The 26,263-nt window shown below is 36.9% G+C and overlaps 1 protein-coding gene across 3 annotated transcripts in view; it reads left to right on the forward strand.

The window, feature by feature from the left end:
• Positions 1–25,505, forward strand: part of IPO8 (importin 8) — a 58,599-nt gene extending 33,094 nt beyond the window's left edge. The window contains exons 17-26 of one of the 3 annotated variants that reach the window (XR_006889564.1): positions 1,091–1,157; positions 5,295–5,420; positions 6,101–6,198; positions 9,418–9,513; positions 15,458–15,678; positions 17,671–17,876; positions 19,869–20,072; positions 22,215–22,331; positions 23,538–23,690; positions 23,801–25,505. Coding sequence is in view for 2 of the 3 variants with exons in the window: in XM_046668489.1 (XP_046524445.1) it covers positions 1,091–1,157; positions 5,295–5,420; positions 6,101–6,198; positions 9,418–9,513; positions 15,458–15,678; positions 17,671–17,876; positions 19,869–20,072; positions 22,215–22,331; positions 23,538–23,635 (1,233 nt within the window). In the remaining variant the exon portion in view is untranslated. Of the gene's footprint in view, positions 1–1,090; positions 1,158–5,294; positions 5,421–6,100; positions 6,199–9,417; positions 9,514–15,457; positions 15,679–17,670; positions 17,877–19,868; positions 20,073–22,214; positions 22,332–23,537 lie in introns of all 3 variants that reach the window. The other 2 variants (XM_046668489.1, XM_046668503.1) reach the window with 2 other exon arrangements.
• Positions 25,506–26,263: the final 758 nt, after the last annotated feature.

The raw sequence follows: 26,263 nt of genomic DNA on the forward strand, positions 1-26,263 counted from the left end.
TCGACCCCAGGCCACTTAAGAAGAGTGTGCAAATGTAACCATATGCCACCAGCTGGCCCCTAAAGTTACATGTTTTTAATAGTTGTATAATCCCCCTTTGTATGATGCATCAAATTTATTTAACCAGTCTGTTGTTATGGATATAATTTAACTATCCCTTGTTAAATGGATATTTGGTTGTTAATAATCACAAACATTGCTGCAATGAAAGACATGTCATTTTGCACATATAATAATATGCCTGGAGGGCAGATTCCTTGAAGTGGAATTGCTGGGTCAAAGGATATATGTGTGAGTAAGTTTGAAGGATATCGCTAACTTGTCCTTCACAGCATGTGCCAATTTACACTCCCCAGATCCATGTACGACCCCTACTTTTTGATCATTGCCAGTCTGATAGGTGAAAAGTGTTAATCTTGTGCTTAGAATTTGTACTCTTATTATGTATTAGAATGAACAGCTTTTTCTAAGCTTAAGGTCCATCTATACTTCTTTTTCATAGCCTTTGCTTTATTTTCTGTTGATTTGATTTCATGTGAGGGGAATTTTATCTTTGTCTGTGATATCATTTGAAAATATTTCACTCAATTTTTCGTTTATCTTCCCCCTGACTTCCCCTTGCCCTATGCAGAAATTTTTAATTTTTGAAACCACATGACTGAATATATTTATTTCTGGTTTCTGGGCTTTGAGTTATTTTTCCTCTTGAGGATTACACCCAAATTCTTTTATATCTTCTAGTATTTTTTTTATCACATTGAAATCTTTGATCCATTAGGAATTTATTTTGGTGTAAAATATGAGGTAAGGAACTAATTTAATTTGTAATTTTATTATGGATTTAACTTCTATTTCCATCATTGGTTTACTTTTCAGAATTTTCTGGTATTCTTCTTCCATGTTTAATTTTTCATATGAACTTTAGAATTAACTTGTCAATTTCTCCTCTCAGAAAACTCCTATTGATATTTTTATTGGGATAATATTAAATTTATAGATTAGCTTAAGGATTCTCATAATGAATTTTAAACTAAAAGTTTAAAATTTGTCTTTAGGTTTAAAAGTTTAAAAGTTTAAAATTTGTCTTTAGGTTACTCAGCAGTTAGAGAATATCTGTCTACGGATCATTGATCTTGTTTTACAGAAACATGTAATTGGTAAGTTCAAAGTTTGGGTAAAAAGGTAAAAGAGAATTTTTAAAAATTGGGGGAGCTCCTGGTGAATTTTTAGCCCTTTAAATTCAACAAGATGGACAATTTAGAGAAAGAGAAGATTGCATTCTCTTTAATTTTTGGATATACTTTCTAATATTAGATATCTGTATTTTCTTTAGACATAAACTTAATACATCCAATTAAGAATTTTTGTTCTTGGAATCTTTAAAGAGCAGAAAGTTTTAAATTTTATGTTTTTAGAAATGAACTGGGATATGGTTCAGGTGAGGTTACTTTAAGCTGAGATTGAAAAATGTGAAATGATAGGTATATGTCTTATTAGAGGTTTGAATTAATTGTTCTGTTATCTGTTGTAGTGCCTGACTTCTGAATAGAATTTGTTGCTAATGCTAGATGTTATAAACTGATGGGAATTTGTAGGGAAGACTGCTTCTCCCTAAGTATCTAGTATCTGAGCATTTTGAAGGTGCCAGCCCCAAGTCATTTGGACAAAGGGAGATGCAGCCTATAGAGTATGCAGATAGAAACATGCAAGATGGTAATACTTAAGAAAGATGTAAAAGTTTAATACTTAACAGGAATTGTCCCCAAACTTTTTATCATTCACCCAATTAGTAAAAAACTACATATACTTCTAATATATGTGAATAATATTTGAATACATATTTATAGGTAATATGCGTATGTCATTGTACTGTGTTTACATGTGTAAAAATAGAAATGTAAAAGGGTGAGATTAAAAGTATGTGTGTAAAGTGTTCTAATGCAGTCCTCTCCCATCTCAGTGGGTCATCTTGCATTGTGCCTAGGGTACGTACTCTTACTTTTGAAATCATTGTTATAAAGAAGTCTTTCTCAGACTTGGGTGTGCGTGGGAATCACTGAGGAGCTAGTTGAAATGAGGATTCCTGGATCATAGCCCCAAAGATTCTGGTTCTTAGTTTGAGGCAGTGCCTGGGAATCTGCATTTTTACCAAATATCCCAGCCGATCTCATGCAGGTGAAACTGACTTGGAGGGGCTCTCTGCTAATAGGATCCGTGGATACGATCACTTTTCTTTCCTGTCTTACCAGAGCAAATGCAAAACAGACAGCGTAATCCAGTAGCCAGAAAAGAGTAGTCACTAGTTGCAGGGAATTAAGTGACTAATTTTTAAGCCCTTGGCTATCATAGAAACAAAAAGAATTTTTAATGAAGGTGCTACACTAATAAACAGGGATTTATGGGAGATGATTGGAGTCTTGGTTTTACTCCTTAGAGCCCCCAAGGTTAACTTTTTTTTTTTTAAGTAAAACGTCGATTTGTATAAAGGTTAGGCAAGTAAAGATGTTACTGGAGTTATTTCAGTATTATACCAAGACACAGGAAGAGAGATATAAAAGTGATTATATACTTGAAATTCATTTAAAAAGAAAGGTGGAGAAGTTTTTCATCTTTCAGTTGCTTATGTGCTCTAGAATTCCAATTATTTGCTTTTCTTCTGCTAGGTAGCAGCAAGAATTATTTTGTGATTACTCATGTATACTTTCAGGATCTTGAAATATTGTAGTAGTCTCCCCTTATCTGGGGAGCTATCCAAGAAACCCCAGCAGATACCTGAAACCACAGATAGTACCAAACCCTATATGTACTAGGTTTTTTCCTATACTTACATACCTGTGATAAAGTTTAATTTATAAATTAGGCACAGTAAGAGATTATCAACAATAACTAATAATAAAGTTGGCTTTGGGGCCATTATTAAGTAAAATAAGGGTTTCTTGAACACAAGCACTGTGACACTGTGACAGTCGATCTGATAACTGAGATGGCTACTAAGTCACTAACAGGCCGGTAGTGTTTACAGGTGGGTACCCTGGACAAAGGGATGATTCACATCCTGGGCAGGATAGAGAGGGATGGCTCGAGATTTAAAACTTATGAATTGTTTATTACTGGAATTTTCCATTTAATATTTTCGGATCTCGCTTGACCAGGGGTAACTGAAACCTCAGAAAGTGAAGCCTCGGATAAGGCGGGAACGACTGTATTGTCATTGGAGAAGATGTTAAAATCGGGAAGGTGATAAACTCGAAAAGAATATATTCAATTCACTTATGACCTTATTCGTGGGAAAGATTTTAACTGAAAATTCTCCATGTAAATGTAAAGTAATCTTGAGGAGGAAAACTGCGAAGTATGGCATAGGGAAATAATTTATACCAACCTTCCGTGATCTCCCTACACCAGCTGTTAGGTTTGAGTAACATGAAGATGTTAAGAAAAGGAAAAGGGCCTATTTCTTGTGTTCAGTAGGCAGAGGAGAAAGCCAGGGTTCCCGTTGCTTCTCCTCTAATACCCCATCCCTAGTCCTGAGGTGATGGATTAGATAATCCTTATTATCTAGATAATCCTTAATATCTGATATTATCTTATTATCTTCCTTATGTTTTTAACTGTGATGAGTAATGTTAACAGCACTTTTTGAATGAATATATGGCCGTACTGGATCTCAGATTAAAAATACTTGTTCTCGATGGTGTCATGGGCTGAGTCTGTTATTGACCCCCACCACAGCAGTCTGACCACATTTATGTCCACGGTCCGGTCTCTTTCATTGTCCCACTTTCCCTCCCTCCTTTGCCTGTTTTCAATGCTAATTTACTCATAAAGTTTTATTTATTGTTAGAAGCCAGGCTTAGCTATACTGATTTAACTGTTTTATCTTATGTAGGAAGTCAGTGTTAGTAAAACCTCCCTATCCTGACAGTCAGTCTTGTTTGTTGAGAGTAAGTGAAATAACTGCTGGTCAGTTTAAGCATAAATGGAGTTTAGTGGAAGGACATTTGCTAGCTCACTGAATCATTGGGAAGGCTGGAGTTGGCCAGAGCCAGCCAGGATTCTGCCATTAAAACAGTCTGCCTTTGAAGGCCAGGACTGCCTTTGTTAACACTGGGTCCTAGACCACTGCCCACCACAGTTCAGACTCCAGCACAGCCACAGAAAATAATCTCTACCAGCTGTGTGCCTTCTAGTGTCTCCCTCAAGTGTCAGAGTCCTGGTCTTGAGCATCTGCTGTCCAGCTCATGCACATGTGCTATAGCTGTCAAGGGTATAAAAGGAAATATTGGGCCCCTTTTCTATCTGCATGTTAGGATGTGGGATTTGCTTTCCTTTCCTCGTCATCTCAGGTGGCGTAGTGATGAACAGAACTTTCAGAAATGTTACATCCACATAATTTTTTGTTTTTTAAGTGATTGTCTTATATCACAAATTATTTCCCAGTATCTATGATTTCCATCTTATTTTGCTTCTGGTAAGGCAAATATCTGTATTACTAGCTTTTAAATATATTGTTTTAAATAATGTTACAGAAAAAAACTTTATTCAAGTTTCCAAGGTGAATAGCAGTTCCTTTTGATAAGAGGGAAGAAAAACTTTGAAGTTAGGCTTTTTTGCTGAGTGACATGGTTGGAATTATTTGAAATGTTTGTACTTGTGTTTTCTGATTGTATGTATAGATACAGTTTGACTGAGGGTAGTAATAATAAACGTGCAAATACGAGAACATTCCCTTTGGACTCTTCTGCTTTATAGTTTGTGTAATTGTCTTGAGGTGAATTTAAAAATACTGTGCAAATTTTACAAGTTTTGTAAATTGACAAAATATTGTCCAGTATATAGTTTGTAAAAACATGTGAGACAAGCAGGTGGTTTAGCCTAGCTTAATTAAGCTCTCCAAAGAATATTAATTATTTGTAAATTAAAAATTCTGTGCATGAGAGAATACGATCATCTATTCCTTCTTGTATCCATTTCTAATATAGTTTTATAAGTATGAACTATATTTTATATATTACAAAATATTAAATATTTTTTTCAGTATTGTAAGTAAGTTTAGTAAAAACTAATCTTTGCCTTGTCTTCTTGAGTAGGGGGCAGATCTTGGTAAGAAATGGAAGGTGGTAAATATACGTACCTGAAGATGTGAATGCTGAGAAAGGCATGCTCAGAAGTACGTTAGATCTAAGAGGAATATAGGAATATGCACGCGTGTACAGACTCAATCCTCTGTGTGGTCTTTGTGTTTAATTTTTGCCATTTCCTAGCGTCCTAACTAGAGATTTTCTTCTTTCTAGAATTCTATGAAGAAATTCTTTCCCTGGCATATAGTTTAACCTGCCATGGTATTTCCCCTCAAATGTGGCAGCTCCTAGGTATATTATATGAGGTTTTTCAGCAGGATTGTTTTGAGTACTTTACAGGTATGACTTTGACCATGTAACATTTTTGCTTTTCTGTGTCTAGATATTATTTCCTTTGACACTGGACATAAAGACGTATATGATTTCAAGTACTAATCAGAAAATAATTGTCCTTATTTCCCTGTCAAGTCAAGGGTGGTGCTATTGTGGCAGTGTTTTTCGGCTCTAGGGATATAGGCAGTAGGAGGGAGACTGTATTTCCTATTGTATCTTAAATTAATTTGCAATCAGAGCATATCTGTACATTCAGTACATTCAGTTAATATTTTCTAAATGCTGACTGTGTTCCAAGCACTGTTCTAAGCTCAGCAATGCAGCAGTGAACAAAATAGAGCCCTTGCTCTTTTGACGCTTCCCTTCTAGTGTGATGTGGAGGGAAGGTGGCAAACACACAGACAAGCAAGAAGATATACAGTATGTCAGACAGTGATGAGTGTCACAGAGAAAAAGAAGAAGATGCAGAACAATCACTACAATAAATGATGAGCATTTTAATCTTTCTGGTCTACATTTTTCTCATCTATAAATAGGGCAGATTTATCACTTTCACTTCTAGCATTTTGTGGTTGCAAGGGAAGACAGCAGTGTGTGAGTGCTGCGGAAATGTGGTTTCAGTGGGAATAATTTATTTCTACTTCTGTTACTCAAGTCTCATTGGGATTTTGAAATCTTTTTTCCAGACATGATGCCTCTCCTGCATAATTATGTGACGATAGATACAGATACTTTACTGTCAAATCCAAAACACTTAGAAATACTTTTTACAATGTGTAGAAAGGTAAGCGTGTCCTAATCAATTGTCACAGTGGTTCTTACTAATGTTTGAGGGTTTCGCTTCCAGACACCCTTCCAGTTTGTTTCCTATACATTTAGTTCTGTGTTGCCTCCATCAACATATATTTGTCATTTTGTATTTTCAAGTGGAGCTTGGAATTGAAATTTGAAAATTTCATATTGTGTTTTGTGTTTAAGAATGTTTGCCGCTTTTACAGCTGTGTACTTTGTAATGTTTAGGGTAAATAATTTTCATTGTGTTTTTTCTTTCAAAAATGCAAACTTGCTGCTTGATTAAAAAAAATGTTAGGAAAATAACCATACAATTTGTCAATCATTGATTTTTCCTTTAATTGAATGTATATATTGGAAGCTACTAGATATAGGTAATTTGAACATAAATAACATAAGACAAAAATTGGAATACTTGGAAAAATGGCATCATTTAGCTCAATACAGGATAATTTATAAGCCACATAATGGCTACTGTTGTGTTTATGGACAAATGTGATTGCCTACTGCGGTATCTTTGTCACAGGTTAGATTTGGCCCTCTATTGGTTAAGTCTTGGAGTCATTGAAGACTAAATAATGTTTTCCTTCTCCTTTAGGTGAACAGGTGTATATACATGAATGTAAAACTATAATGCAAGAGCTGGCAAATTTAGAAAGCTCAAATAGCCAGAAACCTAAGTTTGGCCTTGGAGTTAGGAGTAAAATAGCTAGTGTACAACCTATTTTCCTCACTAGAAGAAATGTGTACCAGGATGTGTTAAGAGTTCTGAACCAATAATCAATGTATCTGATTTAGGTTTCAGTTCAGGTATAAAGAGCCTGGAAGATTTTGGGAAGTCACTAAGTTTCATCACATATAAACGGCACGAGTAGAGTAATGATTTTTTTTTTGAGGAAGATTAGCCCTGACCTAACTGCTGCCAAACCTCCTCTTTTTGCTGAGAAAGACTGGCCCTGAGCTAACTCCATGCCCATCTTCCTCTACTTTATATGTGGGATGCTACTACAGCGTGGCTTGCAAGTCCACACCCAGGATCTGAACCGGTGAACCCTGAGTTGCCAAAGTGGAACGTGCGCACTTAACTGCTGCTCCACCAGGCCGGCCCTGAATAATGATTTTTAAAGACTCATTTAGCTCTGTTATAACCCATCCTGGTAAATCGTAGTCACCTTGCAGTCTTCAGTTTTTTAATAAGTTGTAGAGACAGCTGCTAGTGAGGGAAAGGGGAAGAGAAAGCAACAAGTAGAAAACATAGTCCTACACAGTCCCGTCGGTAATTCGCAGCTGCTCTCTGTTATAGCAGATACAGAAAAGTGATATTCATAATGATGTCTTTATACTTATCAAGTAGTTAAAATATATTTTCTGTTCTTGGTTTTAATAATAGCTATTGCTTATTGAACTCTTACTGTATACCAGGTATTTCCTAAGCACTTTATACATATTAACATTTAACCTTCACAACATTATGAGGAAGGTATCACCTTTTTGTCAAAGAGGAAACTGAGGCACAGTTTCTTGCATTGTGCATGAGGTTTAATAAAGTATCCTAAGTCATGTAGCTGTTGTGTGTTGGAGCCGATTTGAACCCAGGGAGACTGGCTCCAGAGCTCATTTTTTTAATTACGGAAATATCTTTTGTTTCTTCTCCTTTTGGGGGCGAAAAGCCCCCAAACCAGCAAACAAAACAAGTAAATGCAATTTTGAGAAAACAGAGTGATTTTTTTTTCTTTCTGTATCATACATTCCCACAACGTAAGTATATTATTATAGTCCCTTTACAGATGGTGAGAGTAAGACATAGAGGTTAAGTAACTTTTCTAAAAACACAGCTAATACGTGGCAGAGCTGGGATTTGAACCAAAGCATTCTGGTTCCAGAGCCCATTCACATTTAGAATATAGATCTAGATACCCTGCCCTGGAGGTAGAATTTTAATTTATGAATACAGGGTTGATTCTTGGCTTTGCCACCTACCTGCTTAAGATTCAGCTCACTGATCCATCTGTTTTCCAGCTTTCAAAATTTTGTAGCTATCTCTTTTTTCCTTTTCTCTGTCTTTGTGGATATATGCTTCTATCATTTAATGGCCTTTTGGGAAGGAATAAAATTAAATGGGAATGTTCAACCTGTCATCTTTATCTGGAATTTCTTTTTTATTCAGTTTTCTTCAACTGTATTTGTTTAGGAAATTATCCCATTCATCTAAAGTTTTCAAATACATAAGGAATATGGTATTCTCCATACTATTCTCTTATTTTTAATCTCTTTAGCTGTATTTATGTCTCTTTCATTCCTAATATGTGTTAATTTTGCTTTCTTTGCTTTTAAAAATAATTTTGACAAAAGTTGTCAACTTCATGAAGTCTTTTTTCAATGAATCTTCTTTTGGTTTGTGTTCCTTCTTTTTGTCTGTATTTTAAATTTCTGTCTCACTTTTATTCTTTGTCTTGTCTGTTCTTTTTTTATGTCTGGTGTTTGAATTCTTATTAATGTTTCCATATTTCTTAATTTCTAATATAAGCTGCCTCTACTCTACGAATCTCTCTTCTGGGAGCCTTATTACAAGGCAACCATATTCTAAATTTTATGTATGACCATGTGCATTGGAGAATTGTTTATAATAGTGAAAATACAAAATTGACAATAGGGGAAGAGTCTGGTAAACTTTGTTGTATTCATCTACTGCAGTCCTGTATGGTCCTAAATGGTTATATTTAGGAAAATGGAAAATATTTTTAATTATAAAATCCATGGGGGGAAATTAAAAGGTGTGCAATATTAAATTGTGGCTATTATGAAAAAAATGGATGCATATAGACAGGAATTAAAAAGGAACAGAAAAATACAGGATTTGTTTCATAGTCTAAAGAGATTATTTTTTTCTTTTGATTCCATTTTATTGTTTTCTTATTTTGTCGCCTTTAAAGGGAAGTTTTGTTTATATAGACAGTTAACTCATATAGCCTTATTTATTAATCCAAAGTTAAATAAGTGAATTGTTACTGCTTATGAGGAATCAGGGTAGATAAAGAAAACAGATGGACTTTATTTTTAGCTTCCTTCTTTGGGTTGGCAAGGTAAACTTATAAAGCAAGCAAAGCTGTGATTCCAGTGGCTGAATTTTTATGGGCTATTTGCTTCATGTGGACTTGATTAAATTCTATGCAAATCCATTCACTGCTGAGCTCCATTGTAATTACTGTAGGTACTATGTGGAGATGCCGGAGAAGATGCAGAGTGTCATGCAGCCAAACTTCTTGAAGTCATCATTCTTCAGTGCAAAGGAAGGGGAATTGATCAGGTAATAATTGTATGGAAAGCATCATACTTGATGTTTACATTTAAAAGTTACGTACTTGATTGACATTTTGGTTATATTATGATGGAAAATTAAAGAGGTAGCCTACAGTTTATGCTTGCTGGTGCAAATCCTGCTTAAATGACCAAGAAAAATACTTACACAGTTTGGAAATTGTGCCTTGTGTTCTAGCTGAGAAAGAGATACATAGAAAAATATGTAATATAGTCATGCACCACAAAATGATGTTTCGGTCAATGACAGACCAGATATATAATGGTGGTCCCATAAGATTAGTACCATATAGCCTAGGTGTGTGATAGACTATAACATCTAGGTTTGTGTAAGTACACTCTATGATGTTCGCATGACAATGAAATTGCCTAACGATGCATTTCTCAGAAAGTAGCCCTGTCGTTAAGTGACACATGACTATAATTTAAGGGGCTATCAAGCAAATCTCAAAGAAGATAAATGTGTAAATTCTACTCAGTTGGATTCCCAGAGATTTGCATTTTGACTTTGTTTTTGTGTATGCTGTTGAAATATTCCTAGAAGCTTTTTTAACCAGAAATGAAGATACTGTGCAAAAAAGAAAAAAAAGCTGCTTTTTACCAGTTTAAAAAATATTATAAATTTTCAATAAGATGAATTCAATTTTTGATACAGTTGTGGTGTGATATTCAGTTACTGAGAAAAAAGTGTTGAATCATTCAAATAAAACTATGGAGTTGTCTCTTTTTTATTTCAGTTCTGTAATTTTGCTCCATGTACTTTTTTATAACAGCTTTATTGAGAAATAATACACATACTATATAATTCACCCATTTAGAGTGTATATTTCAGAGGTTTTTAATATATTCACACCCATTTAGAGTGTATATTTCAGAGGTTTTTAATATATTCACAGAATTAAGCAACTATTACCACAGTCAATTTTAGAACATTTCATCACTACCCCTCAGAAAAGTCTGTACTCATTAGTAATCACTCATTTCCCTTTAACGTATCCCCAGCCCTGGGCAACCACTATTCTATTTTCTTTATAGATTTCCTATTCTAGACATTTTATATAAATGGAATCATATGTTGTCTTTGTGAATGGCTTCTCTCACTTAGCATAATTTTTTTAAAATTTAAGTACAGTTGACGTACAATATTGTATTAGTTTCAGGTGTACAGCATAGTGATTCGACATTTATATACATTACAAAGTGGTCACCCTTATAAGATTAGTAACCATCTGTCATCATACAAAGTTATTACAACATTGTTGACTATATTCCCTATGCTGTACATTACATCCTCATGGCTTATTTGTTTACTTATTTATTTTTATTGAGGTCATATTTGTTTATAACATTGTGTAATTTCAGGTGTACATTATTATATATCAGTTTCTGTATAGACTGCCTTGTGCTCACCAGCAGTAGTCTAGTTTTTATCTGTCACCATACATGTGTGCCTCTTTACTCCTTTCGCCTACCCCCACCCCCTTCCCCTCTGGTAACCACTAATCTTTTCTCTTTATCCATGTGTTTGTTTATCTTCCACATATGAGTGAAATCATATGATGTTTGTCTGTCTCTGTCTGGCTTATTTTGCTTAGCATAATACCCTCAAGGTCCATGTTGTAGCAAATGGGATGATTTTGTCTTTTTTTTATAGCCGAGTAGTAATCCATTATATATAGATATTTCTCATCATCTTTATCCATTCATCAGTTAATGGGCACTTGGCCTGCTTCGATGTCTTGGTTATTGTGATTAATGCTGCAATGAACATAGGGGTGCATAGACCTCTTTGTATTGTTGATTTTATATTCTTTGGATAAATACCCAGTAGTGGGATAGCTGGGTCCTACGGTATTTCTGTTTTTAATTTTTTGAGAAATCTCCATACTGTTTTCCATAGTGGCTGCACCAGTTTGCATTTTCCCCAGCAGTGTTGAGGGTTCCCTTTTCTCCACGTCATCTCCAACATTTGTTCTTTTTTGTCTTTGTAATTATAGCCACTCTGATGGGCATGAGGTGATGTCTCATTGTAGTTTTGATTTGGAGTCAATCCTCTCAAACCCTGCCACTGCTTTATCAACTAAGTTTATGTAATATTCTAAATCCTTTGTTGTCATTTCAACAATCTGCACAGTATCGGCATCAGGTAGATTCCATCTCAAGAAACCTCTTTCTTTGACATCCATAATAAGCAACTCCACATTTGTTCAAATTTTATCATGAGATCGCAACAATTCAGTCACATCTTCAGACTCCACTTCTAATTCTAGTTCTCTTGCTATTTCCACCACATCTACAATGACTTCCTCCACTGAAGTTTTGAACCCCTCAAAGTCATCCATGAGGGTTGGAATCAACTTCTTCCAAACTCCTGTTAATGTTGATATTTTGACCTCTTCCCATGTATCCAGAATGTTCTCAATGGCATCTAGAGTGGTGAATCCTTTCCAGAATGTTTTCAATTTACTTTGCCCAGATCCGTCAGAGGAATCACTATCTATGGCGGCTATAGCCTAATGAACCCTATTTCTTAAATAATAAGGCTTGAAAGTTGAAATTAGTCCTTGATCCATGGGCTGCAGAATGGTGTTGTGTTAGCAGGCATGAAAACAACATTAATCTCGTTGCACATCTCCATCAGAGCTCTTGGGTGACCAGGTGCATTGTCAGTGAGCAGTAATATTTTGAAAAGGAATCTTTTCTGAGCAGTAGGTGTCAACAGTGGGCTTAAAATATTCAGTAAAATATATTATAAACATGTGCTGTCATCTAGGCTTTGATGTTCCATTTATAGAGTGCAGGTGGAGTAGATTTAGCATAATTCTTAAGGGCCCCTGGATTTTCAGAATGGTAAGTGAGCATTGGTTTCAACTTAAGGTCACCAGCTACATTAGCCCCTAACAAGAGAGTCAGTCTGTTCTTTGAAGCTTTGAAGCCAGGCATGACATGTCTTCTCCTCTCTGTCTATGAAAGTCCTAGAAGGCATCTTCTTCCAATATCAGGCTGTTTCATCTACATTGAAAATCTGCCGTTTAGTGTGGCCCCCTTCACTAGCTATCTTAGTTAGATCTTCTGGATAACTTGCTGCAGCTTCTACATTAGCATTTGCTGCTTCACCTTGCACTTTAATGTTTAGAGATGGCTTTGTTCCATAAACCTCATGAACAAACCTCTGCTAGCTTCAAACTTGTCTTCTGCAGCTTCCTCACCTCTCTCAGCCTTCACACAATTGAAGAGAGTTGGGCCTTGCTCTTAATTAGGCTTTGGCTTAGGGTTGGCTGGTTTGATCTTCTATCCAGACTGCTGAAACTTTCTCCACATCAGCAATAAAGCTGTTTCACTTTTTTATCATTCATGTGTTCACTGGAGTAGCACTTTTAATTTCCTTCAAGAACTTTCCCTCTGCATTCACAATTTGGCTAACTGTTTGGTGCAAGAGGCCTTTGCTTTTGACCTGTCTCGGCTTTTGCCGTGCCTTCCTCACTAATCTTACTCATTTCTAGCTTTTGATTTAAAGTGAGAGACATACAACTCTTCCTTTCACTTGAACACTGAGAGGCCGTTGTAGGGTTGTTAATTGGCCTAATTTCAATATTGTGTCTCAGGGGAGAGGGAGGCCCGAGGAGAGAGAGAGAGGCAGGGAACGTCCATCGGGTGGAGCAGTCAGAACACACACAACACACAGGATTAAGTTTGCAGTCTTACATGGGCATGGTTCATAGTGCCCCAAAACAATTAGAATAGTAACATCAGAGATCACTGATCACAGATCACCATAACAAATATAATAATAATGAAATGTTTGAAATATTACGAGAATTACCAAAGTGTAACACAGAGACATGAAGTGAGCAGATGCTGTTGGAAAAATGGCACGGATAGACTTGTTCAACGCAGCGTGCCACAAATTTTCAATCTGTAAAAAATGCAGTATCTGTGAAGTGCAATAAAGCAAAAGACAATAAAATGAGATGTGCTTGCATATTCAGGGAAGCCTAGCTTCCATCCCTGTCCCCTCTACCCTTACTCTCTTTCCCCATTTCACACACTCCACCCCGTTTTTCTTTCATCCTTTCATTTTAAAAAGTAAGCAAATGGATATATTCATTCTCTCCTCACCGTCTTTAACAGTAGCATACTATACATATTTTTTTCCATCTTGCCTACTTCACTTAATAATATATCCTACAGATCGCTCCATAGTAGTATATAGAGATATTCTGCATATTATTCCTCATAATTGATTTTCTTTTAATATAATATAAAGGGATAATTTTAGTTTTACTAGTTTTAAACCTTAAAGTTTCTTCGTATTCTTAATGGCTTTGCATGTAATAGGAAATATTTGTTAAAATGAAATTTTATTATTAAAACATCTCAAAAAGAGCTTTTCAACGTTAGTTTACATTTTCTTGTGGCTTCATTGATTCACAATAACTATTTGACTATTGTAATAATTTTAATGTAGCCCATATCCTATATATGTTGTGCATCAAATCAGAACACTGAAGGCTCTATATCAGAATATGAGAAGAAATCAATAGAGTTAATCAAACTAGTCGTCTCTTTATAAAATCTCAATCTTAAAAGTAGCACATGTAGTCATGTACTTTGGTTTTATATATTATCCTAAATGAGGCTAGTATTCTGCTGATCTGAATGTACTTATAGTTGGCCTACTAAAGAAAGCATATAAATTTAACTCAGATTTCTACATGAAACTTTAGTTATTTTTTTAACAAACTTTATTTTTTAGAGCGATTTTAGGTTCACAGCAGAATTGAGCAGAAGATACAGAGATTTCCCATATACCCCTCGTCCTCATACATACATAGCCTCCCCAATTGTCAGCATCTCCACAGGTGGTATACTGGTTACAAATGATAGACCTACGCTGATGCATCGTTGTCATCCAGAGCCCATGGTTTACGCTAGGGTTCACTCTTAGTGTTGTTCATTTTATGGGTTTGGACAAACGTATAATGATGTGCATCCATTATTATAGTAACATGCAAAGGATTTTCACTGCCCTGCAGATCCTCTGTGCTCTGCCTACTCATCCCATCCTCCCCTGAAACCTTGATTTTTAAAGTTTAATTTTAAAATGAGTTTATAGTAAGACCTCAGAATTTTATTTTACACAAATCATTTCAGCTCATCGCTTTCACTTAATTTTATTTTAATATGTGAAGTCCACCATTTTTTCTTCATCCTTTACTTATACCAATAGGAATTTTCTTTTCTTAAAGTTTTCATGTTAGTTTCAGGTGTACAATATAGTGATTCGATATTTGTATATATTGTGAAATGATCAAGACAATTAAGTCTAGTCAACATCCATCACCATACATAGTTACAAAAATTTTTTTCTCGTGATGAGAACTTTTAATAGCTACTCTCTTAGCAGCTTTCAAATATACAATACAGTATTATTAATTGTATTCACCATGCTGTACATTATGTCCCCATGACCTATTTATTTAGGAGTTTTCTTTCTCAAGAGAAATTCTGATCACATGATGCTTATTCTCAGTTTCATTCATTTATTTCCAACTTGATTTATCAAAGTAAAATTCCGTAATTGTCATTTTACCTTAAATGTGGAAGTGACTGAGTCTACATATGGATTATTCCCATCATTTGAGTGTGGACTCATGTAGGACAATCTTGAGCTAACTGTGACCTGCACTCAAAGGCGAGGGGACTTCCTGGCCCTGCTCTGGGACCTCTTTTTGGCCATTTAGTCTGTCTGGCTTTTTATGAGAATATAAAGTTGGTTAATAAATCTAAAAATGATTTAAATAAGCAAAAGTTTTATTGTCATTAAGAGGATCTTCTTTACTGATAACACTCTTTACCAACATTCTGCTTCTTACAAAAGTTACTTGGTTTCTCTGTGTATGGTTGATTCTCTTTTTCTTTTTTTCCTCTAGTGCATTCCACTCTTTGTTCAACTTGTTTTGGAGAGATTAACCCGAGGGGTCAAAACGAGTGAGCTCCGTACTATGTGTCTTCAGGTTGCAATTGCTGCCTTGTACTACAACCCTGATTTGCTGCTACATACTTTAGAACGAATTCAGTTGCCTCATAACCCTGGACCTGTAACTGTACAGTTTATAAATCAGTGGATGAATGATACAGATTGTTTTCTTGGGTATGTGTCTTTTGGATTTTACATTTCTGTTTCTGGAAAGTTGACTTTGTAATATGTACGTGTAATAGCATATAGAAAGATAATTTTCATATCTTAAGAATTTTTTTTAGTGTATTGTTAACATAATATTTAATTTTTAGAGAATTAAGAATGTGTTGCAGCAGCATAATCTCATGGAAAGAATGCAGGCTCTGAAAACTAGGTATAGCCCTCCCCCACTTGTTTTTGACTTACGTGCGTTGTTCTAGCTCTAGGCAATAAGAATTAAGTGTCCATCCAGGTTCCATGACTACTAAGTGTCTTTGGGTAAACACATTCTAAATGGAGGCAGGTTTCTAAGGAAAGTAGCAGTCTAATAAAGATATAATGTCCTGTCCCAGGATGTTGAACTCTTTGCAGATCACAAGGGGGCCTGTTCTCAAATGTAAGGTCAGAAGGATGGTTAGTTGTGGCCGAGATCCTGCCTTGGAGGAGAGTTTAGCCTTGTGTGAAGCACCTGTCCTAGTTTTCAAACGTAGGAAAAATGAGACCCCAAGTACTATGTAAGCCCACTTCCAGTGGCCCAACACATATTAATGACCATGTTATACTAGAATTTCACCTAGATTGCTGATTAATTTGTTTAAAACATTAGAAATAACTAGTGTTCTTCTTGAGTTTTGTAAGATATCATTTAGAAAAATTTGCTGAGGGGAACAGACTTGCTTCCAGCAGGAGGAGTAGTTAGCCCACTGCTAAGTGGTGGGGTGATGGTGGCGGCCTGAATTAGGACGGTAGAATAGGAATGGGGAACATCTTCACAAGCTGCTTTGTGTATTCGAATTTGTCTGCTTGTAAGAGACTGGGATTTGTCCCTGATTTAGGTTTCTTGTTAAAGCCTTAAAGGGAAGAACATACTTGAGAAAGAAATTATGCTTAAAGTACTCTCTGACAAAGATTTAGGGCGTAGAGATTTGGTCGTTCACAGTTAAGCAGTTGGTACACTTATCTCTTTATTACCATCTATAAGCAGTTTTCCAAAAAACAGAAAGGCTATCTCAGCTATTGCACAGACTGGGCGCGCTGGGATGGTGTTTCCTTGGGTTCTTTAGAGCCCCACTTGATAATCATCTTTCCTGCTGTGATTGCCTTGACACCCAGTGTGCCCTACTAGTTTGGGGCTACATGGGTGAGAAAGCTCTCAGGTCAAGTACAGCTTCTGTTATAGTATACCGCTTTGGCATTAGTAACTTGAATGAATCACCAGTGCAAATAACGAAGAATAACAGAAGCTTCTAATACATTCATCATTGGGTTTGTTGTATATTACTCTCATTTTAAACGAATTGAACCACTGCCAATGAATTTTTTGTTCGTGCCTGCAATTTTGAAAGTGTTATATACCAATATAGTAGTCTTTTCATTCTTAATATTTTTAGTTTTAAAGAACTTAGAAGAAACATTTAGTAGAAAAATGTGTGTAACGTGTAATCGTCAAACTATTTTCTTCAAAATTAAATTCTCCTTATCCTGTGTTATAGCAGAGGACCTTTAATAGATTTACTTATAGTCACTAAGTTCAGTCTATTAGATGCTGAGCTTTTGAAATAGCTTTTGGTACCCGGGGTTAGTGTACAATTTATGTGCCAAGAAACTTGTAGAACAATCTCAGAAATTCTTCCTTTCTCCATTGGATAGGAATTTTATGCTGTCAAATACAGATATTCCTGCTTTAATAAAACTTGTTATGCCAAGGCCCAGATATAACATTTCTATGAATCATAAATTGATATTACAGCAGGATTCACCATGTTCATTGCAGACTCCCGTGGGTCTTTGATGATAATTATTGGTTGACAAAACTTGATTTACTAGTAGAAAATGAGGGATACCTCTGTATAATTCCAGTGAATGAACCTTAGAGTACACCTTAGACATTCCTTTTGAAATGAGGACATTCAGAACTTGTCCTCGTTTCTCATGTGCGCGTTTTTTTTCCTTTGTAATTTGTAGGCATCATGACCGGAAGATGTGTATAATAGGAATGAGTATCCTTTTGGAATTACAAAATCGACCTCCTGCAGTAGATGCTGTGGTGGGACAGATTGTGCCCTCAATTCTTTTCCTTTTCCTTGGCCTAAAGCAGGTCTGTGCTACTAGACAACTAGTAAACCGGGAAGATCGCTCAAAAGCAGAGAAAGCTGATATGGAAGAAAACGGTAAAGTCTTCTAACTGCAATGAATGCTAGAATTGATTTTGATTCGAGCATACATTTTCTTTGAATTTTAGTCTATTTGGAGTCATTAAACAGATTTATATTCTTTGGCCTGTTGCACATTTAAGAAATATTTTGGGTTTGGTTGACTTAATTATATCGTGCTTTGTCAATTTAGATTTGTTCACATTTGACACATAAATGATTTATTATTGAGCCTAACGGATGTTGTTACACCCTGGGAAATTTATAACAGAATCAAATGGTCTTGACAGTAAGTTAGCAATGCAGTATTTCATTTTCTTGTTTGTGCCACTAGTCTCAATGAAGGCAGCAGCCGTGAATTCAAGGAATCGTTAGATCCAGAGCGGAAGGTCAGTGCAGCAGATTAGTAGAGAGTGCCTGATTTTTTTTAGTGGTTCTTAGGTGACTCCTCAGAAAAATTATAATTGGGATATATTTATGGTTTACATATTAATAAATTTAGAATAAAGGGCATAAATGAAGGTGATTTGCTTAATCAGGAGTCAGAATAAGATTGTTAGAGTCAAGAATATTAGATCTTTATTTTATTTAATGATATTGTGAAACTACTTGCTAGGGCCCAGGAAGTAAAATTATCTAACTCTAAAAAGGAACTTTTCCTCTTCTGGTTAAAAACAGATATTTCTTTGAGAAAAATCAGAACTTTTCCTGGAAAACATACAGCTCTATTTTTGATGCTAAATTCTATGATTTCAGCAAGTGTAGATTTAAAACATTTTGCATTTAACTGGCATCATCCCAGTTTGTTCAAATATAGGGTATCTGTCCCCTGCCCCACCCCCAACACAAAGCACTTCTAATTTGTTTGTTTTTCTGAATTCTATGTAGGTCTTTTTGTAGTAATGCTTCTTTACTAGATTTTTTTTTTGCTAAGTATATGCCAACAATTGTAGAATTCTTTTTTTCAGTATGTTACAATATTCTCTTTCTAATTTCTTGCTTTGCTCACTATTGGTTTACAACTAATATGACTTGAGGGAAATTTTCCAGTAATATTCTAGATTTCCTTGTTGAATTTTCTGCTGAAGTATGAGAATGATTAGCTAGCAAAGGGATTTCTTGCCGTCTCTGTAATTATACCTTCGCCGTATATATGTGTATGTGTTGTGTATCTATCTATCTATCTATCTATCTATCTATTTATTTTCCATGTGTGTGGTCAAAACTATGGTTTCTTGCCTTATCCCTAAAACTACCTTGCAGATTAATCCAGGTGCTTCAGTATGATGTGTGTTATAGAACTAGTTTTAGATTAATATTGACTGGTTTGGGTTTACTCCAGGTTTTTCCTCTTAGGTTGCTTTTGTTCTGCGTGTACTATCTTCCAGTTATTTACAATATTGGGCTAACTGCTTGGAACAGACTGACACTGAAAACAGAAACAGAATCCATAGTGATGTACAATTCAGCTGACGACTTTTCAACCCCTATGTAGCTAACTGTTTTCCCTTTACATTTCGATATTTTTCTGTTTCTATGATCAGAAATGACCTCCTCATTTGAGCGCTTCTGAGCAGTTCATAATCAGCTTAGTTAATTGTTAAGGGACCCACATTCTCAGTGGGAGGTCATTGTTATTTAAAACACATGCACAGACTGCACAATCATTTTGTCTTCTTTTTTAACAAAAAGGTTAATTTGGGAATCTGTTGTTAAATAGTGTTTTTATATTAATGAATATGAGGCAGCCTTTGCAAAACAATTGTAATGTCCAGCTGGACCACAGATTTAGGAGTATTTGGAAATTGTTTTTAGTGAGGAGGATAAAATCATTTCCAATTTAACAAACTACAGTAAAGATAGGGTTTATTTTTATAATTTTATGTAAAATTATGTAGTAGTTTTCCCATTTCTAGAATGTCATTTTATAATTTTTGTTTTTTTATGGAATAATTTTTAATTTTGTCCTTATGTGTTTTGATTCCTTTTCAATAAATAATGGATCCACAGAGGAGATTTCGAGTGATGAAGAGGAGACGAATGTAACTGCTCAAGCAATGCAGTCAAATAACGGAAGAGGTGAAGACGAGGAGGAAGACGACGATGACTGGGATGAGGAAGTATTGGAAGAAACTGCCCTGGAGGGATTCAGCACTCCACTTGACCTTGACAACAGTGTGGATGAATATCAATTTTTTACCCAAGCTCTGCTGAGTATGTTTTTACTCCCTGAATCTTCAGATTTTTTCTCTAAACTCATTCTTCATTTCCTTGTGTTAGAAGTTTTGAGATCTGCCCACAGTTGGTTTAGATTCCTTTAAAAAGTTTTATTTAGTTTTATTATAGAAATCCCCAAGCATACGCAAGATGAGAGAGAATAGCATAACGAAACACCTACCACCCTGTCCTAGCAATCTTTATCGTCGTGAAGTGGCAGTGTGAGGCTGCAGGTTATCCTCACAAAAGTAGTAGTGTCTGCATATATTACTCACCCTCTGGGTGTAAATGGGCAAGCATTTTTACACTTTACAGAAAAGAATGGAGTATCTCACAAAGAATGTTGCGTAAAGATTGTGACCATAGACTTCTTAGCAGTTCACAGTCCGCTCGGGAGGGAACAGAGAGTCCAGCTGCCAGAAGAGAGTAACTTTTTACTACATATCAATTTACCAACTTTCTACAGCAAAGAACACTATAAATACAGTTAAAGGACTCATGCAAGATTGAGAGAAACTATTTGTCACATACATATCATAGGCTTAAGATCCACAGTTTACAAAGGCCTTCTACAAGTGAATAAGATCAATAATCCAGTATAAAATTGAGAGATGTAAATGGAAAATTTACAGAGTTAGAAGTAAATAATAAACCAATGAAAATATTTAGAAAATTGTTATAAAGAAATTATACTAAAAGAAATCCCACTACTATAGATCATTTGTTTTATAGTAACATAGTATTTCTATGGTAATATCATACTTTAACTTGTTTCTACTGATGAACATATAAAAGTATTTTCAGTTTTTTTGCTGTTATAAGCAATTAAAGTGAACATCCTTGTGTAGAAAATATTGTTACTAACAAGGCAATGCTAGTGTAATAGATGGGCATTATTTAGTGTTATTACAAATATGAAGATAAAACCACCTCTATGTTTTATTGAAATTTAGTGGGAACTAGAGATAGAGAGCACAGGAAATGCTATTCCAAAGCATGGGGAAAATAAGACCATAAGTGTGGAGATGAGAATATGGAGGGTACGCTCTAAGGCAGATGCTTCCAGACCTGGGTGTGCATCATAATCAGGAAGGAAGCTTTTAGGTCTTGGGTGGCGTCTCAGGATATGAATTTTGAAAGTGCTTCTCAAGTGATAGGCAAACAGCTTTGGATCATTGTGTAGCGACCACTGCTTAAAGTCTCTGTGAAGTAATAAAATGGGACCGAATTGTACCAACCTTGAATTCTGGACTGAGGTGGTCTTTATCTAATTGCCCATCGGCGTGTTGTTTAATGGTTTTCTGTAAAGAGGTGACCTCAGGGATGTGGTAGTTTTCTTCAGGGGATTTATTGGATGACAATGTGCAAAAAGAACTGAAGGGGACTCAAATCTGGAACCAAGCATTAGGAGATTACTTTATTAATTTAGGAGTAGTAGGACCCTGGAGTGGGAGGATGGCATTTGATGGAAAGAAGCGTATCGGTGAAAGACTTCAGGAAAGCAGCAGAGAATTGGATGTGGAGAAGGCACGGTTAAAGATGTTAGTGGTTGACTAGGAGACTAATAGAATAGTAATGGAGATGGGGAAACGTAGAGGGCTTTGGAGGTAAAGTGTTGAATTTGATTTTAGTTGTGCTGAGTTTCAGGTGAGCTGTCCAAGTGGAAAAGTCCAGGAGGCTTAGGGAACAGTTTTGGCTAAAGATACAAATTTGTGCTCTTGGTGTAGGAGCAATACTGAAGCTGTAGGTAGGATGAGAATTCCAGAGAAAAATGGTACCAAGTTGAGTATAGGTGTTTGGCAAAATCTATATTTTAGGGAGCATTCATAGTTAGTAAAACCCCAAGAAGAAGAGGAGACGGTGAAGGAAGCAGAAAACTAGGCAAAGCAGAGATTTGCAGCGTCCGGACCTTCCTCATAGCCCGCATAGCTGGGCCCTAAAGTGAGTACTCAGGCATAATCCTTTGTTGGAGTAAGTTTCAGCACCTTGTGTTTGTCATAGTACTGTACTCTTGGTCTCTTACTGCCTGCGATCATTTCATTGTAATTTGATCGTGTTACTATTATTCTCTGAAATAATAATTGTCACCGGACTCCCTTATCTTTTCCTCCTTCCCCTACTGCCCCCAAAATGCAACAGCTGTGCAGAATCGGGATGCTGCCTGGTACCAGCTGCTGATGGCACCGCTCAGTGAGGATCAGAGGAGGGCGCTGCAGGAGGTGTACACACTGGCGGAGCACCGGAGGACGGTGGCAGGTCAGCCAGCGTGATTTCCAGATTGGAGTGCATGTGACAGAGTGCCAGCAGTCTTATTTTATGCACCTGGTGGCACCAAAATAACTTTTTAAAGTTGTTAGAGACCAGTCTTTCAAGATAATAAGAAATTATCAGTAGTACATGATCTTCTTTTTAATCATTCTTGGTATCTTAGCTCTGCAAAACACCATGCCTTAATATGTGTCTTTTAGTGGTGGTGTTATTCACATCCTTATCCTATTTTGGAGCTAAAGGTAAGACGTGAGGGGTGGATGAGTCTTGCCGAGGGAGAGTTAGTCAGTGGGATCACCTACCTAAACGTCTTAACCACAGATGGACCAAAGGCCCTTTGTGAGTTCTAGCGAGGAGCTTGTATTCCTGGAGATGAGATACCCTCCATTTCTATTTCTTGGACTTTACATGTTGCTGATTCTTTTTGATTTTCAGTTTTTAAGCTGGAGAAATTATTATTTCTTTTGGTGAGGAAAGTTGGTCCTGAGCTAACATCTGTTGCCAGTCTTCCTCTTCTTCTTTTTTGTTTTTGCTTGAGGAAGATTGACTCTGAGCTAACATCTCTGTCAGTCTTCCTCTGTTTTGTATGTGGGACGCCTGCCACAGCATGGCTTGAAGAGTGGTGTGTAGGTTCACACCCGGGATCTGAACCCACGAACCCTCGGCCGCTGAAGCGGAGCATGCAAACTTTACTTCACCACCAGGCTGGCCCCCTGGAGAAATTATTTATGCAGACATTATGGTCACTCCTGGAAAATCAATGGAAAGGATTTTGTAATTACAAAAATATTTCAGTGGGAAATCATGGAATAGAAATGTAGAGTTTAGAACCCGGGTTCTTCTGCATAGACATAGATTTTCAGTCCTGTACAGATTCTGTATCAGCCCTCCTAATGTGAGAGGTCTGGGCGTCCTTTCAGCAGCAGACTGTGGAGCAGGTGGAACTCAACTTTGAGCCTTGTTTTCAATTTACTCGTTTTTAGGAAATGGTTTTTCCGTGAGGGTAAACATAACTGCTTCCTGACGTGGGTCTGTTAAAGGCTGGTGCTCCGTTGGGCAGAGTAATTAATCCCACGAGTCCCATTCCCTCACAGTGCTAAGTCTAAAGAATCGGGTTCCTTTAAAGTTATTTCCAACCTTGTCACCTTAAATCCTCTCCTGTCCTTTCTTCCCCTTTCTCTTGGCAAATGCCAGAGGCAAAGAAGAAGATCGAGCAACAGGGAGGCTTCACGTTTGAAAACAAAGGCGTCCTCTCGGCATTTAACCTCGGGACTGTGCCCGGCAGCAACTGAAGGCAGGACCTCAGCCGACCACATGTCAGCGCCACATCTGCTTCACCAGGGGAAGGTGAGGGGCACGGGGAGGGGGGCGGCTGCTCCTGCTGTGCCAGTCACCGCCTGGCACTCTCCCCTTCCCCTTTGACCTTTCTCACCCTGAAATATATATATTTTAAGCAGCTACTGTAATGTATGAAATTAAAGAAAAACAAAATCATTGGACTGAAAAGGACAAACCGTATGCTCCAAAGGATGAACGACCAAGGTGGTTTTAGAGAATCGGATTGAATTGCACGTCTCAGGTTTTTGCCATGCAGAATCAATGGATTTATGCGGATAACAGTGCCTTCTGTTGTACATGAATTATCTGAAAAATTTTTTTGGAGTGCATTGCAATTTTTTTTAAAGCATAAAACATATTTCTAGATATAATGTAAACCTCGGCTATATGTTGACTTATTCTGCATTTTACTATGTGAATTTACTGTTAGGCAGTTAGCTACAAGTCACTCTGGTTTCAAAAACATCACTGCTCCCCTCGCTCACCCTGCTGCTGGGGACTTTCTTCAGGGGTTGTGAAACATGCACTGGCTCTGGTTTTTAATAAGATGTTCTGTGGCTTTCCTAAGAAGTGTCTTATTCCCTCTTCCATCGTGTTTTTCAGCCCCTTCTGAAAGGGGTGATATTTCTTCTCGAGTCAGCAAATATGAGTGTCAATTTCATTCATAACCTGATAAGTTCAAGACTCAAAAATTTCTTGGCAGCAAGTGGCAGGGACTCTTTAGTCACTGGAATTAACAATAAGTCCAAGTATATTCTGAACCTTGTACTTAATTATGCTATTAATTGGTAATTGTACTAAAGCACACTGAACTTCTAAGAGAAAGGTGCTGCATAAGCACGCTGTCTTTCTCCATGGGGGCTTAAGTTTTCAGTAACTTATCATTCCAGCTGTGTTGGACCTGGGTCCAAAACATTCTGTAACAATATTTTTATCTAGGAGAAAGACCCACATAAATCTAATTTCCTGCTTTCTCACACATCCGAATTTTCTCCTACCTGATTTGTTCTAATCTTTATGATGGCTCAGTTTGGCTTCTTATCTTTCTCAAGGGTTGGGGATACTGGTCAGCTGCGCTCTCAGATGGTAATGGTATAAGATAGCCTCTAGGGAATACTGCAGACGGAGGTTACAGCTGTTTTTCTGAGCTGATTTGAGACCAGCACGGATATGATAGTGTTTTCATTCAGTAAAGTGAAAGTGTATTTTCAGAACTTAATATGTTACTGGATGTGACACAGTTTTCCATTTTTGCGAAATGTCTGCAGCTTATGTTTCTCATCAGTGACTGGAGGAATTTTCTCCAGGTGCTTCCTATGTTACCATCCCTTGTTAATATTAACTCTTTTTAGGATTTTAGGTTAAAGTAGTTTTTACCGAAGTAGCCTAAGAAGCCATGAGTTTTGGAGTTAAAGGATCCCCTGCTTTCCTCTGCCCTTCTCCTCCCAAGGCATCGATGCTGAATGTGCCAACTGGTGGCTAGAAAAGAAAGACGGCATTTGGAGAAATTTTAGATATCTTAAGCTTTGAAACTCTTCTCATGCTCCCCATATCCCAAATGGTTTGATTTTAACATAAATAATATGCCTTCACACTGGATTGTAAAAGGCATGTAATTTTATTTTTGTGATGTATTGTCTTCTGCAGTATTAAAGGGAAAGAAGTGTTCATCTGTATCATCCTATCTTGTTTTTGAAGCCAGGGTAGTTGTATAATTTTGTTACCAGCAGTGCTAACCTGAATGTGATCTGGTTACCTTGGAAATGCAGGAACTTACATGAATGTACTGTAAAATAAAATGCGGAGTGATTCCCAGATTCTGAACTCTTCTGTGTGAAATGTTTTCTGGAATGCTGAGGTGCTTTAGGCATGTGATAAAAACGCATCAGTATGTTTTGCTGACTTCTGGGGACCTGAGCAAGGTGGCCGTTGGTCTGGGAGGGTAACAAGGGCCCATCAGGAGCAGCTGGAGAGTGGGGAGTGGTCGGGAGCTAGAGCCCATCTCATCAACCGGGGCGTCCACGTGAGAACGACAGAAGCTCTGAAAAAGCAAAGGGTGTTCAACCACGTCAGGACCTTGAAAGGAAGGGAAAAAGTGCCCCAAATGGAGGTGTTTTCTGATGGGCTGCCGTCAAACTAGGAGTGGTCAAAATGATAAATGTTGGCCTTCTTGTTCTCAATTACTCACTTAGCACGACAGTAGGCTTCTTCTCCCCACCTCTAATTTATGTTAAGACCACCCTGAGCCAGTAAATTGTTAATCAGTGAAAATTCTTAAGGCAGAAAACAATCATTTTAAATTCTGTCATTTAAGTGATATAATGAATTACAGTCCAGCTTTCTGTTCAGCAAGGGAGATTGGAAACTGTGATAAGTCCGTGGAAGAAATCAAAAGGAAAACCTGGCCATGGGATCAGAGACCACCAGAGTGTGTTTGTGTGCGTGTGGGTGTGCATGCGCATTTCATCTGTAAAAAGAAAGTCATTCCAGATGAACCTTCAATGGTAATCCTTCCTGTCCTCGTTTCCCTCTGTCCATTGAGGTCAGTGTACAAGTGCTGACTGGGCGAGTTGGAAGCTTTT

The sequence above is a fragment of the Equus quagga genome, chromosome 1 (genome assembly GCF_021613505.1).
Source record: "Equus quagga isolate Etosha38 chromosome 1, UCLA_HA_Equagga_1.0, whole genome shotgun sequence".
In the NCBI taxonomy this organism is placed as follows: Eukaryota; Metazoa; Chordata; class Mammalia; order Perissodactyla; family Equidae; genus Equus; species Equus quagga.